The sequence below is a fragment of the Pseudorasbora parva genome, unplaced genomic scaffold (assembly GCF_024679245.1).
Source record: "Pseudorasbora parva isolate DD20220531a unplaced genomic scaffold, ASM2467924v1 scaffold_86, whole genome shotgun sequence".
NCBI lineage: Eukaryota > Metazoa > Chordata > Actinopteri > Cypriniformes > Gobionidae > Pseudorasbora > Pseudorasbora parva.
In genome coordinates this window covers 23,507-40,000 of record NW_027125121.1, presented here as the reverse complement: position 1 = coordinate 40,000, position 16,494 = coordinate 23,507, and the positions used below count along the sequence as shown (strand labels likewise).

Below are 16,494 nucleotides of genomic sequence, written 5' to 3'. Positions count from 1 at the left end.
TGTTGTAACTCAAGCCAATTGACTCAACAGCAACCGAATGGCTACTCGGTAGCCGTTAACGTCTGTTCTCAGGAAACTTTCCAATGCTAGAACAATGATTCAGTCCCAATGCCATGGATCAGAGCAGGCTGCTGTGTCGCTCAGTTGACTCAGCATTATAGGGCAGAGAGGCTAAGGGCCCAGGGGATGAGTTTCACACCTCTAGCTGTTTTATGCCAACGAGCGCCATGCATGACCCTGCAAGTCTGCTCCAGACAGCCCTGGAGGAACACTCGCTAGGCGTGTGAGGATAGGACGTGCTCCTCACGCCTCATTACCCAAACGTCCTATCTAAGTCCCCCAGTCACCATCGGCAGAGCGGAAAAGGCTACGGACGTGCCTGCATGGCCTCATATACCCACTCCTTCGTTTTACCCTAGTAAGCTTCCTCTACACCGAAGGGATCCTTTGCTATCCAAAGTCCTTTGGCCAGGATTGGTATTCATGTTGGTTGTCTCAAAGCTGCCATTACCCAGCTGTCTTTGAAAAACCATCTTTGGAAACTTCGTGCCTGCCATGACCAAAAAGCCCTAGCTTCGGATTGGACGATCGCCAAAGTATTGAAGCTACAAAAAACATTTACCTGATCCGAATTCCTATTTGTTCCTCTGTCCGACACCTTATCTCGCAAGATGAAGGCAGGCTCTCTGACCAATCATCGGTCGCCCTCTTTGGCTGTAGCTGGAATGGGGCCTTTAAATGCACTATAAAGGCTATTCGCTCTAAATGTGCTCTGGGTGTGCCTAATATGTCCACAGCCAAATGTCAAAAGAGTTATATATCCCTTTATGCACAGAAGGGCCCTGAGGGCTTTAATTGACTATGGTGTAAAGAGAGTTGAGGAGGGGTGAAGGAACATGATGAAAATGAATACTGTTCATTATCAGACAAACAGAGCCCAATGGCGCTCCTAAAACTGGCAGGGAGCGAAGATTTCCCAATGTTAAAGCGCATTTGTCCGCAGAATAATTATCGGACTGAACTTTCCATGGCATTGTTTCAAAATGATGAGGAATTATGCATTTTTCACGTTTAATGTGTGTGAGTGGCGGAGGGCTGCCAACTGAAGCCTGTGAGAGTGTGTGCGTATAGCCGATCTAATATAAGCCTACACTCTATGTAATTGAGTTAATGCAGGTATAAATGCAGGTCTGCTTCACTAGGTTACAAAATCAAGTCCCAGCTGATTAGCTTTTAACTTTCGAAAACGTATTACTCTATACTTGTAGTTTATCTCTCTTTCTATCCCGTGCACAATACGCCCGTTTCCGTTACGCCTGCTTTCTGAGCCCAACGTCTGTGATTTTCCCACTCTCTGTGCTGCGCTCTAGGACCGCCTGGCAACTTCAAATATTTATCAAATGGAGGAGGGGAAGAGAGAGCCCTCTCCATCCCGCTACAGTCATTTACCAATTATTTTGAGTACCTGCTGACAGGTACGTGTCACAGTCAGCTACCCTTCCCCAGTCCTTCTCCTCACATGATTTACCTTTCCCCCTGCTGAGGAGGAAGCCGCCAAGCTACAGGCAGGAAGACAGAGGAAGTGTGGCAGAAGAGGGCTGCTGTGGCATACAGCTGAAGTTCTCAGGCTTTGATTCAGGAAACGGTTGATTTGGAGGAGGAAAAAAAGCCTCTCTTTGTCAATGCATTAGAGGCAGAGAATGACAGAGAAAACGTAGAGGCGAACTGACAATTGGGTCGGAATAGAAAACAAGCTCATTAAACCAGGAGAGCGATATACCAACAAAACACCTATCAAGGTCTGTCACTGTATATTCTAGCGTTTGAAAAAAAGAAACAATGCACGCACCTAAAGCATCACACGCACTTTTGACAGTGTGTATTTCAGTCTAAATTAGTGTCAAGTCGGAAAGCAGAGCAATGAGGACTTAAATATCTTTTTGTTGTAGGGCTAAAAAAGCAGTGTTCTTTTTAAACAAGCTCTAAATCAATTATGTTTCTGTGTATTTATATGTACGTGTAGGACTGTGAAAACAGGACGAATATGCTCACTCGTGTGTCTGAGAGCCCCGTGTATGAGCCACAAAACACTGAAGGCACAAAGTACTGCTCTCATCTGAGCAAGGAATAAATGAACAACTCTCCAATGCGCGTGTGTGCGTGCACCTCCTCGAGGGGGCACTTCACAGCACTATCAACGTTCTCTGTACTCCAAATTGTCTGCTTTCTATCTTTTGAGAAGCAGCAATACTCCATGAAAACCAGCAAAGATTAAAAAATAAAAATAAAAAAAAGAGAGAGGGAGAACGAGAGAGAGAGAGAAGAGTAAATGAAGATAAGAGACTGGCTAAGTAGATGTTCTCCCTCTCTTCCCCTTTGAGTTTCCATGATGGCTGGATTACAAAGGTGATCTGACACACAGGTCTGAGATTATCAGGGGAGAGATGGCGTACAGCAGAGCTTCTCAGCTGGTCCGTGGGGCATGACCAAAACCTGTGATATATTTTGATAGGGACACAGACACCTGGGGTGGGGGAAGGCAATGCTAAATATCAATAATAAAGTGCAACTTATCATATAATTGTGTATTTTTACTTCAAATAATTGTAATAAATACGCTTACCGACCTTTAAAAGGAAAGAGAGAGCGCTTTTCATAATTTTTTGTTGTTTCCAAAGGTCACGCATCCAATCAAACTCTACAGTATGGTGGTGGAAATGCATCTGTCATTGGGTAGAAACTAACAAATAAGGCTCAAGTCAACATGAACAGGTTGCTTGGCATGCCCCCATCCTTGAACACTATGAACAAAACAACACTAAGGGATAAAAAAAGGATAAAATAAGGTTTGTACAGATAATTATTTGGCTGCTATGAGCAGTAACTAATTGAAATTCAATTCTGTATGATATGATGGTTTTGGTAATATGTACGTCAATTCTAGATATCGAAAGCAATTACAAAAAAATAAGTAAAAAAATAAATGCTACAAATAAGAATATATAATTGCTCTGTCTGGCCAAAACCTTGAATCTCTATATTTCATCAAAGTTTATCAAATGAATGTTATTGGACATCCTTAATGTCTGTATGAGGGTTTTTACAAATGTCTAACCTATAAAAAGCATTTGAAAGAGGTTGGCTCCATTGGCTCCTCAAACTGTCATTTAAACCTCATAACTCCACCCGGCCTCTGTTTAGAATGTGCCACACACCGTGTGTAGATCTCTCTGCTTGTTTGCAATGCAAGGGTAAACAAAGAGCTGATGTTTGAGTAAGTGCAGCATTTTCTTTACTCAAGAAACACTATGTCCATAATGGCTGACGTTTTTTGTATTTGAACAACGGAGAATAGTGTTAGTCTTTGCTGTCTATAGTTAAAGCAAATATACTGTTAAAAATATCCTGTGCGTAGCACTTCTTTTGTATCATGAGATTTTGATCATGAAATTTCAACAACAAGAAAACTGAGCGCCCATATAGCTACAATAACTTTTATATCTTGTAAGTTGATGGGATGCCTCAGTGACGGACAAAACACACACACACGCACGCACACACACACACACACACACACACACACACACACACACACACACACACGTTGGTCTATGTGGTTTACAGGGACTCTCCATAGGCGAAATGGTTTTTATACTGTACAAACCGTATTTTCTATCCCCTTACACTGCCCCTGCCCCTAAACCTACCCATCACAGGAAACATTCTGCATTTTTACTTTCTCAAAAAAACATCATTTAGTATGTTTTTAAGGCTATTTGAATTACGAGGACATTTGATATGTCCTCATAAACCACCTTTATAGTGTAATACCAATGTAATACCCATGTAGTTATACAAATTTGTGTCCTCATAAACCACATAAACAGGCTCACACACACACACACACACACACACACACACACACACACACACACACACACACACACATATAAACACATGCTGTCAAAGTTGGTATTGTGGCTTTATATAGTTATGGTCAGACACTTGCATGTATGCTTAAGCTCACATTAAATGTGAGTGTTACTTTAAATACAATATCTAGTTTTTATATGCCATTTGTAGAGATGCATGTGTGTGCAATTTTGTTATTTAGTATACATAGGATTTTTTGCTAATAAAAACCATAGCACAAAAAAAGGACACCTGGGAAACACTGATCTAAAGTACATGACATCCACTTGCAGTCCAAAGTCAGAGGTCTAAAGCAAACTCAGTTGAGCACCACTGCCATAGATGACCCTGGGGAGTGATTTGATGGAAAAGCCATAGAAAGGTTTTATAATACAACTAGCTTTCTCCTTTATCATATTATTTATCTTATGAAAACATCAAATGTGAAGACAATAACTAAAGACACTTATGACTTCAAAATAAGATGGAAGGCTTTCATATTTTCTTTTATTTAAAAAATAATAATATATTGCGTTTTTGGAAGTCAATGAGGTTCGGAAGTCAAAACGTTTTGGTTACCATTGACTATTGTATGATCAAATAAATAAATCATGTTTCATGTTCCACTGAAAATAAAGTCATGCAGGTTTGGAAAAACATAAGGGTGAGGAAATGTTGACAGAATTTTACTTTTTGGATGATGTGAATATCTATAGTTCTCCGTCCTGTACATGTATACAGTACTTATTCTCTGACCCTAACAGAAAGAGAGAGAGAGAGAGAGAGAGAGAGAGAGAGAGAGAGAGAGAGAGAGAGAGAGAGAGAGAGAGAGAGAGAGAGAGAGAGAGAGAGACAGAGAGAGAGAGAGAGAGAGAGAGAGAGAGAGAGAGAGAGAGAGAGAGAGAGAGAGAGAGAGAGAGAGATGCTGGCACTCTGTGAAGCTCACTAAGACATCTCTATTATCTCTCTAGTGTGTGACTTGCAGATAGGAGGGAGATGTGTCTTCATGCTGTGATGTTTTGAGTTTTTCTGCTCTGTCAGAACCACTACTTGGTTCTAATCCCACATCCTACCAGTGACCCGGACCCGCTGCATTATGATGCTATCGGGCCATGTGCGATACGCCTCTAATTGAAAAAGGCCCTGCACCATGTCTAAGACTCTCCTTGCAACTCCAGCGCATGTTGTGTCTGCATGCGGAATCGGATCTGTAAGAGGCTTACGAGCTCGTGTGCGTGTCTGTGTGAGTGTGTTGTGCTAAGCAAGCATGTGGGTGCGTATGCGCATATGTGCGATATGTTTAAAACAGAATAGATTGATATTTGAAACAGCCAGGCAAAGGAACGAATTAACCACCTTTACTTGGTTTTAATTACAACAAAGTCCACCTCTGTAGCAGAGAACTAAAAATACACACAGGGTTTCCCTGTGGGACTGAAGTTAGCATGCCTTACGGCTGCTCATACCTCACACACGCGCGCGCGCGCAAGCACAGCAGTACCTAAACTTGAACACCAGAAATAAAACAGGCCGTACATCTTTACGGTGTATTTGGAGGTCTCAGTCTAATTCAATAAGATAATGCTAGAAAAAAGATACATTCAAAAAAGAAAGAAATAGAAGAAAAGGAGAAAAAAAATCAAATTTGAAAAGAGAGAGCAAAAGGCACAGGGGAATATTAGATGAATCCAGGTCTTAGGGGTGTTCCAGCGAGTAAAATAAGGTTGAACCTCAATAGGATCAACATTCAGGGCAAAACTGCAATAAAAGTAGAAATGTGACAGGGAAAATGATCTGTAATTAGGACAAACAGCACTAAAAGCAAGTTCAAAGATAATTGTTTTTGGAGGGGCGTGTGACTGACTGCCAGGATTCCCAGGGTGGCCAGTTTGCTTGCGTGAAGATTGAAAGAGAGTGAGAGAGAGAGAGAGAGAGAGAAGAGAGAGAGAGAGAGAGAGAGAGAGAGAGAGAGAGAGAGAGAGAGAGAGAGAGAGAGAGAGAGAGAGAGAGAGAGAGAGAGAGAGAGAGAGAGAGAGACTATGATAAAAGAAAATATGAAGGACTCTGCAGAAAAAGGTTAAGAGGGAGGAAGAAACAGTCAACAGCAGGACAGAAAGAGAAAAAAGACAAAAGTATAAACTGAGTGAAGGGGTGAGGAAGTCACTGAAAGATCAGTAAGATCAGTCAATTTGGGAGAATAAAAAAAAAAAACTGTTTAAGTGTGAGAGAAAGTTAACAAAGACACCCTACCGAACAAGCACTAATCCATCATAAGACCAGGCATAAAAAACAACAAGTGTCCCAACACCCTTATCCCCACACATCTCCACACAAAGACTGCCATTGTTATTGGTTTTCACAACACTATGGCCTTTGATGGATTCTGCAAGCTAAAGAATAGCGACACAATAGATGGCAGGGGTCAGGGTATAAAACGCATTATGAATTACATTTTTTATGTTTGTAAAACAGCCCAGTCCCAACGTTTGTATTAATCACCTGAGGAGGGTGTTGCATTCCCAAGGAGATTTGACGGCCAGGGGAGGAGGGACCTGCAGGCCGTCCTTCATAACTTCACTTTCTCTGTCTGTCTGTCTGTCTGTCTGTGCATCAGGAAGCTGGAAAGCAGCAGGAAATCTTAACAATGTGAAATGCTATAAATGATATAGTTTTATTTTATTTGCAAAACTGCCCGGACGGCCTTCTACCCCCCACCCCCCTTTTCCTCTCCGTAAGATGAGGTCACACTTGGCGTGTGTGAAACATAAGCATAATTGTGCTTGAACTGACTCAGGCGAGACCTAAAAATACACACAATGGCAGTGAGATGAGCAGAGACAGATAGAGAGAAAGAAGGGTGCTTGTCCTTTAGCAGTGCGTGCATTCTCCCTATTTTCCCACACATGCCAATAACACGGGAATAAACGGATGTGAGAATTAAACCTCATTGTCCGCGGATATGTCCTGCTATATTTAGTCAGTTTTATTTTGTAGGATGCTCCGGGGTCGCTTTATATCGACAAAATAGTGTGTCGGCGACGCCATATCCGTCTCTATCTGTGCATGCTTTGGAAAGAAAAAAAGGGCAGAAAAACAATTCATCCGTGCAATTTTTGCAATTAAAAAAGACACAAAAATAATTATTCCGCAGCACACTCGAGCGACACATCCTGAATCCACGAAGCACGGATCACGTGTTTAATAAAAAGGTTAATCAGTTGTTAATCAGAGGATTAATAACTTGTTATTTTCTTTACAAAACGATTAATATTATGCCATAAATATTTAATGCTGATGGGTGTGTTTTTTCTTCTATTTTTCATTGGGCTGGGAAGAGAAGACAGCAAGAATTAGGAATCTACACACTAATGTGCATTAATCATGCTTTGTTAAAGACAAATAAATTCCTTCATGTTTATTAATACAACCTCGGAGACAACAATACACTTTACATTATTTAGAAAGTTATTAATAACGTATTTATCAGCAGTGCCATTAACAGAGAAGGCAACAAGCTGGCTAATGTATATAGGCCACAGTCACAGACCCTCTGGACAAGGATTATTCCGATTTAAATGGTGGTATTATCACTTTAGGATGAGGTTAAGGAGGCTTTGTAGGTAAAACAGGAACCCAAAAGTTTTGACTTGACGAACGCTTTTTGGTTTCTTTCTGTGGGGTGGGGTGGGGGGTGGGGGGTGGGGGGACCAAAAAACAACAACAACAACAAAAGTCCCTGCCAATCTGCTAATCAAAGCAAAACAAATATTGCATTTCTCTCGCTCCATTTGTTTGAACGAATATATCACATTCCCAAAATACTCATTCTCGGTTCAAATGTAATTAAATTGTGCCTTTAGTGAAAACATGCAGTGGTTCTCCAATTAGTTATGTTTTTGTCATTCAAAAAAAAAAAAGAAAGGAAAAAAAAAAGAAGGAGAAATACTGGACTTGGGCACGCCCAAGGCACTGTCGCTTCCCGGAATGAAGTGATGCCTGTGTGTTCGGTAGGTTGAACATCAACGCAATAGTTTAGTTTTTGGTCTTAAGACTATTGATGGAGAGAGCAGAGTACACAAACAGTGTGGGTGTTTTGATTGAAGTGAGTTAAAAATACAATTCTATTGATTTCAACTGTGATAGTGTTTGAACAACAGGAAGCGTGAGGGGTGCATTATGATGGCACAGACTCCGTGATTGACTGATTAAAGAACTATACATGGTGCTTTGTAAAAAAAATAATGATGCAAGTGTGTGAGGCTGGAAGTGTTTGATTTAAATTGCTCTGAAACTGTTAAGTACTGTAGTTTAAGGTGAATTGCTAGCTAGAAAGATTGCTGTCAAGGCACAGGAAGATGTTTCTCAGAGGTTTCTATTCTCCTCCTTGCACGCTTTCTCTGTGGCTTTGATAACTGTTTTAGCCCTCAATGCCCTTTTATTGTCAAAATCATTCTTGCAAGAGTATCAGTTTGACCTTACCTATTCTTATAAACAAAAACTAGTAACTGTCCTCCAATAAAAAAGATGCTCTAAGCTTAAATTATAATTATTATTAATAAATGTGATGATTAATAATTATACAAAACAGGATATGATTTGACAGGAACATTAAAATTATTTAAAAGATAACATTACTAATTAATACTAATAACAAACAATAATATGTTTTATTATTTTAGCGTTCCTTTGACCAAATCTAAATAATAAAGATAAAAGTCATTAGCATTAGCATTAATAATATATAATAATGAAAAAAGTATTATCTATATACTACTATTATCTATTACTATATATCTATATCCATATTTCCACATTAACAAAGTCAAACAGAACATGAGGGTTGCGCTTCATTCAGAACTCAAACTACAGTTGGAAGGCTCTTAACACAACATATAAGAGACCATTACTGAACTGATTAAAAAAACCTTTTATTTTCAAAGTTGGGTGGTATTTTGATCGAATAACTGAATGGATTTCTCACAAAATGCAATCCATCTAGCTGTCAATGCATCCATCCATTCTCTCAACAATCTAGTAGTGGCCCATGCTGTCAAAAATAAATACATATAAATAATGCACGTCTACATGTCTTTAATGGATATCAACTCAGAATGACTTGAGTGAACCGTCCAACAAATCCATGAGCCTGGAGTCACTGGTGAATAATTGTTGAATAAAATGTTTGCTATGCTTCACACATTCTTTCACATTAATAAATGGGAAATGTGGCCATGACTCCATCCATTCCGCCAGCTTTTATAGAGTCCTCCGGACCAGACGTCCAGATGGACTCCATCGGGGGAAAAAAAAACATCTCCAAAATGCCATAGCACGGACGCACCATCGTGCCACCCCGCGTGGCATTTACACCACCTTCATCCTATTGTCTCATATGAACAGAAAAACCACAGAGAGAGAAAGAGCGAAGGAAGAAAAGAGCAGGAAAGAACAAGCCGATGCCAAAAAAGAAGCTCGGGGAAAGTGGGAGAGAGATCCATTTTGTGTTTCGGTTAAACACTGATTTCATCACTGGGCTAAAACACATAACTTTAAAAGCGAAATCAAATATTAAAAATGACAGGCGGTATAAGTATGGTGAGTGAGCCGGGGTCACGGAGGGAGGAGGCGCGGGCGGCTTGTCAGCCACTATCTGTCAGAGTGAATTAGAAACAATCAGGGGCGACTGAAAGGGAAGGTGATTGTTATTAAGCAGCGGGGCTGCGAGCAAGCTCCCCAGATGTGGCCATGCATATAAAAGAACAGGAAGCCAGCAGTTTAATTCAGGAAGCGCTAGCGAACACGGCCCGCACAAAGGGGGAAGAAGGAGGGGGAGGGATGAGAGCAGGAGAAAAAGGCCTTTTGTTACTAATAAGCTGGAAGTTACTTTGATAACAGGCAAGGGTTAGGCACCGGAATAAAGCGAGCCCCCTCCCCTCCTCTACGTCGCTGTCTCTCGTGTGCGCACGAGCGCTCGCTTGTTTCATCCTCAATTCATATTTTCAGGACGACAGGCCGCACCAGTCAGTCAATATCTGTGGGGAGATATAATGGGAGTGGAGAAATAAGGGGTGAAATGTAGATAAGTTGACCTTAACAAGGGTGAGAAGAAGAGACAGCCACAGCCATATATCAATTACCCAGCTGCAATCACACTCTGATGATGTGGGAGAGGGTTCGGGATGGACAACCCCTCCCTCTGCCGTCCCTTGACGATCTCTCTCTCTCTCTCTCTCTCTCTTTCTCTCACTCTCTCTCTCTCTCTCTCTCTCTCTCTCTCTCTCTCTCTCTCTCTCTCTCTCTCTCTCTCTCTCTCTCTCTCTCTCTCTCTCTCTCTCTCTCTCTCTCTCTTTCTCTCGCTCTGTCTTTTTCCTGTCTCTCTTGCTCTCTCTTTCCGCAACCAGCTCGGGGAAGCTCCTCGGAGGCAGCCATCATGGCCGCAGATTGTCGTCAGGGGCGACGGGGGGGAGGGAGGAGATGTGTACAATATGTTTTTCAAAGGGAGCGGAGACTCGATTTGAATGATAAGAAAAGACGCTAATCTGTGCGCTATGGCCTCAAAGGCACATCCACTCTGACACTCCAGCCCTCCCGCCACATGGGGAAACACGCACGCTTGCACGCACGCTGACCCGAAGGGGCCGAGGACTCTGTCGCACATGTCCAAACACAGTCGGAGACTCGCTACAAACATCAGGAACATCAAACGTGGCTACTTTCATGCAACTCTGACAGCGGCGACACCAGGCTGCCAAAACTCTCTGCGGAGAAACAGACGACACCGAGGACTTTGGGTAGACGCTCGTTGTGATAGTTAGAACAATTGTACAATTCGCTGTTAATATATGTAAGCTTGCATCACCCTACGTGGCGGAGAGAGTCTCTAGAGAGAGCGGTTTTGTTTGTTCTCCCCAACCTGTCAAGAGAGACTGCTAACTTCAGCTATGCAAATACTTCACCAGCCGAAAAATACGAAAAAAATGAAAAGTGTCATTCGAAAAGTCTCCGTCTTTCTTTAAATGATGGCAACGCTTTGATTTCTAGCTTTCTTTGTAGTGAGAGATATCTATGGAAATTATCCCTGTCTTGAGAATTATTTTTTTGTTATGTGATCCTGTAATAGCTATAACTGTTAAATAAAAGCCACGTTTTCTTCAGAGATAGAAACGCAGCAGATTCAGAAGCATGTCACCCGTCTCTGTTTTTTAAGCATGATGTGAGGATCTGTGACTGGAGGGTTGTGGTGTTAAACATGCTATTGCTAAATATTACCTCAGGGAGTAACAGTGTATGTATATATATAACACCTGAGAGAGGGAGAGAACGAGAGAGGGAGAAGTGAGGGGGAGTGGAGCATGTTACAAAAATCCAGGCGAGACACATATGGACTGATAGAGAATTAGCGAGAGAAGAGAGGAAGAATGTTAGAGAAGGAAGGAGGAAGCGAAAGATGACAAAAGAGGTAGTTCACCTGAAAATATAATTTTATCCGTGGAATACAAAAGGGGAAATTTAGCAGAATGTCCAAGCTACTCTTTTCCATACAACGAAAGTGGATGGGGACTGGAACTGTCTCTTCTCCAGAAAGGAGCAAAAATGCATATATAGTAGGGCCGGGACTTTAACGCGTTAATTACGCAAAAAATAAATAACATAATTTTAACCACACTTATTTTTGCACCGGGGAACGTTTTTCAATAAATGAGTTTCGACGGACCGATTTTACTGGAACACCAACTAGCATTTACGAGTCACGACAACAACAAACCATAGTGAACATGAACGAAGAAGCTGATGAGACCGCTTTGCTTGGCCCCGTGGATGGGAAATTTAGTTTTAAAAAACGAAAGGATGGAAGCGTCGACAAGAGCATGGTTGTGTGCAAGCTATACGAGGAATTTGGGTATCACCGCAACACATCGAGCCTCAAATATCACAAATATGCTTTTGCTAAACTTAATGGCAAACATTGCACTGGTCTGCTGGACTGAAATAAATAAACAATATTTTGTTGATTAAGCTTATGTATTTAGTCATTATTCATTATTCATTATTCAATACTAAAAATACATGTGAAAAATTACTTCTCACTGTTCTCAGGTCAAATATTTATATGCAATTAAAATGCGATTAATTTCGATTAATTAATTACAAAGCCTCTAATTAATCAGATACAAAAATGTAATCGAGTCCTGGCACTAATATATAGTAATGCATCATAAATGTGGTTCTTATGTCTTATGAACTCTATTTCAAGTCATCTGATGCTATGGAGTGCAACAGTTGTTTGATTGGAAGGAAACATTATTTGAAAATATAACTATACAACGATACAACGGTAAAATTCCAGCATTGCAAATGACAATCAGATAAAAATGTATTAAATTACAAATATTAATTTAAACCTTATGTTTATTGCATTTATAGATATGTTCAGATCAATATTATTTAATTATTTATCTTTATTGTAATATATATATATATATATATATATATATATATATATATATATATATATATATATATATATATATATATATACACACACACACACACACACACACACACACACACACACACACACACACACACACGCACACACATATTGAAGTAGTGTAGGAAGATTACATCTATGATTCTCATGTGATTCTCTGATTGGAGAATATTTCCTTGGAGAAACATGGGTTATGATGTTTTACACAAGGGATTCTGCTGATAAACATATTTTACAAATAAGCAATATGGGTTGATAGCTTTAAAAAAAACATATTTTACTGATTAACAACCTCATAGTTCACAGTAGGTCTGTCTTTAAAGGTTTATTAGTTTTCCTTAAAATTTGAATATGAATGTGAATGCATTTATTGTCATTGCACATTGGTACAATGGAATTCAAGTGCAAAAAAAATAAAAAATAAAAGTAACACACAACAAGCACAATAATAAACAATGACTAAAGTTAACACTTCCCCTATGGAGAAAATGAATGGGATTTGTACTTCCAATACCCACCTGTTGCACTCTACAAGAAAGCTTTGTGAGATGAACAGACTGAAATGTATTTCATTATTCCCTGAAAGTCTTGCTTGACAGCTGTGGTCACCATCCACTTTCATTGTATTTAATAATAAATAACTCCCTCTGTGTTCTACAGCAGAAAGTTGTATGTGTTTTGAAAAACATGAGGGTGGGTAAATAGTTGAGTGAACTGTTCCTTTAAGGGAAAAAGAAGAGAGATTGTGAGATTGATAAAGTTACAATGAAGAGAGAGGGTCCATGTAGTCCTATCATCTCTTCTCCTCTCAGGACATGTCTTAGATTTCAGTGTGATTAGATAGTCAGGGATAGAGAGATGTTCTGAGGGAGTATTAGTAATTAATCACTACTGAAGCTGGGATTTCCACTCTCACTGTCTCATCCACACACACACACACACACACACACACACACACACACACACACACACACACACACACACACACACACACACACACACACACACACACACACACACACACACACACACACACACACACACACACACACACACACACACACACAGTTCCTTTAACCATTCAACAAAACACAACGAGAAGAGGGAGAAAAAAACACCAGAAAACAAAATAAATAGAAATAAAAATAGCAAAACAATGCAACAAAAAAAGCATTAAGCAGAGGCTTAAGAGGCAATCGGTTCCCTTTGTGCCATGTGCTAATTATTACCGTGCCCATAATGGGCTCCAGTCTCCTCCATAGACAATGTCTTAACACCTATCATTACGGAATGAAAGGGTGACCATAAAAAAGAAGAGGAAAGAAAAACAGCGGCCTCCGTTTACAGCTCTTACCACCCCTTCCCAATCTTTTTTTTCTATTTTTATTTTTTATTTTTTTTCTGTACTATGAATAAATTGAGTCTGTCCCGGACATGAAAATGTCAAATACCTAAAATACACCTAGGCTAAATAGCATATTAATTTTTAATGCTCCTTCATCCTATGCTGCTATTCTCATATCTAGTATGTCTGCCAACAGCTGTTGCAGGCTCTCTCATAGGGGATTTATAATCTATCTAAAAGTGTGCTGGAGCATTGTTCAGCAGGAGGAGGAGGAGGAGGAGGAAGAGGAGGAGAAGAAGACTTTTTATTCATGGGCTGCTTTTACCCCTTATATCCCCTAAAAAAAATTGAAGAAATTAAAATCATTACATCCTCTTTTCATTCTAGATTTTGATTTAAAATTTAGATTTCAATCACATTTAATGATCAAAACATGCAATAAAATGCATGACACACACCTTTTACCCCAGTGAATATTTCTCAGGCTGGGTTTATTATTGCAAGCCAATAATACATTTCTGTATTTAATTTTCTTAAAAGCCAGTTATGTCATAACAATATATACGGTAAGTTATCATAATAAAACTTGTCGATGATGAAGCGGTAAAACAATTTGAAAATGTTTTTCATGAAACATTAAAAAATGTAAAAGGTAACTTTACAAAAATATCCAACAATAAATGTATACTTTCAATATTTTATGGGACAACCTACGCTGACCTCACAATATTCATTTTTTATTTGTATTTACTTGTTGAATACAGGGAACAAATCAACCTTTCAGTTCAAATCTACTGTTATTATATAGCTGACTCAGGTCTGAATATACAATACCATACAAATATATATAAGATTTGGTATGGTTTTAATGTTTTTAAAAGTAGTTTCTAATTTAATTAAAAACACTGACTTTACTGATTAAAAACTGAGACTCTAACTCTATTTTTCTCTCTATATTTCTAACTCTAATATATTATATTTTTTTATATATATTTAAACCTTTTCTGCATCATTACTCCAGTCCTCAGTGTCACATGATCCTTTAGAAATTATTTGAATATGCTGATTTGATGCTCAATAAACATTTCTTATTATTATCAATGTTGAAAATGGCTGTGCTGCATAATATTTTTGTGGAAACTGTGATGGTCTTTCTTTCTGTATTATTATATTATAATCTATTAAATTCCAGAATTTACTGGTAATATACACATTTTGTAAATGCATTAACTGACACTTTTGATCAATGTACTGAATGAAAATACTAACATTATGTAAAAAAAAATAATAATAAAATATAATTGTTATATAATTCAATACAATTACAATTTGAGAGCATGTTTGAAACTCACATACAGAACCAGACCTAACATACAAGTAATCAGACTTTTGTCTCAAAATCGTTTAGATAATAAGATACAAACCTTAAGACAGCTAGCCCCGGTATCCACCACTGTATATCTTTTATATTTATTAAGAAAAAAAATCATGATGGCCACACATGAAACATGTCACTGAAAAGGCTTGAACCAGATAGAAGAGCAAATTGGAGAAGCAATTGCTCTAAATTGCGCTTTTATATGTCATTTAGGTGTTCGGCTTAAAGAAACATCGCAGGAGAAGATTACAACCGTTCAGCACAAAACGTGCCACTTCAAATGGACTGTCTGTAAGGGATCAGACTCTGGGATCAGTTAATCTCATCCTGACACTGATGATTTGAGACCAACGGGTAAGTGAGCATGCTTTATGTCTTATCTAAGGTCTGCTCAAGCGTTCAGATCTGGGATCAGAAATGTATGTCCTGCATCTGGCTCAGGAGCGGTGTCCCGTTACGACTGCCGACTGTAGGAGCGGTGTGGGGCGTGAGGTGAACTGCGCTTACCTGATCACTCTAACTGCATACTGGTCCGGGGCCCGTCAGGTTGAAGAGGCCGTGACTCACCCCGCCACTGAGTCTGTACGGCAGCGAGCGATGACAGCAGCGAAGAGTCTTACTCTGTCAGCAAGAAAGAGACAGAGAGAGAGAGAGAGGATGTCAGGCCAAATGTAACAAATTCACTGAATCACAGCAGTGGCGCAGAGGTCAAGGAAAAGCAGCAGAAAAAGGTTAAAGATGAAATCAAAGCCGTGGCTCAGAGCGCTGCTGAAAATCTATCCCAGCACGGCAAGGCCACCGCTGACGCGCTCGGCAGACAAGAAGCTAAATACTGCACGCCACTCTGGGATCTTTCATTTTCAGCCGATCAATAAGGACTTATATTTATCAGGATTCCAAGCAGCTGCCACATCTGACAACCTCCACTTCATTTTCGCACTCCGCCCTCCCCTCTTCCTTCCCTCCCTCTTTCTCCCTCTCTATCCATCCATCGTCCGGCCCGTCTTCCGTGGCCTCGTGCTAAATCGGGACCTATCGACCACCGAAGCCACGCGGCGGTGCTTTCGGTGCGGCTTCAGCCCTCACGTACAGCCGTGCTCCTGCCACGTCCCCCTACTAATATTGGGTTAAGAAGCATGCGTTTTGTCATTAGCCTGTTGGCTCAGGCCCATCTCCCTGCTCTCTTTGTTCCGCGGCACGCCATTGAAGCCTGCCAAGAAAATGGCGGCGTAAAACACATACACATCACCACTTCGCTTCCCCCTTGCGAGCGAGTGAGCGATTCGAAAACGCAGATATATTTAGGGAGGAAACGCAGGGGGAAAAGAAGAAACTCTCCAATTTAAATCATTCACAGAAGCAGAAGAT

At 40.1% G+C, this 16,494-nt stretch overlaps 1 protein-coding gene across 1 annotated transcript in view; it reads right to left on the bottom strand.

The window, feature by feature from the left end:
• Positions 1-16,020, bottom strand: part of LOC137068544 (zinc finger protein 536-like) — a gene marked incomplete at its 3' end in the record, with an annotated part of 31,411 nt that extends 15,391 nt beyond the window's left edge. The window contains exons 1-2 of the mRNA XM_067437358.1: positions 15,634-16,020; positions 6,412-6,530 (exon numbers count right to left, since the gene is read on the bottom strand). Coding sequence (XP_067293459.1) covers positions 6,412-6,482 — 71 coding nt within the window. The remainder of the gene's footprint in view (positions 1-6,411; positions 6,531-15,633) is intronic.
• Between the last annotated feature and the right edge of the window lie 474 nt (positions 16,021-16,494).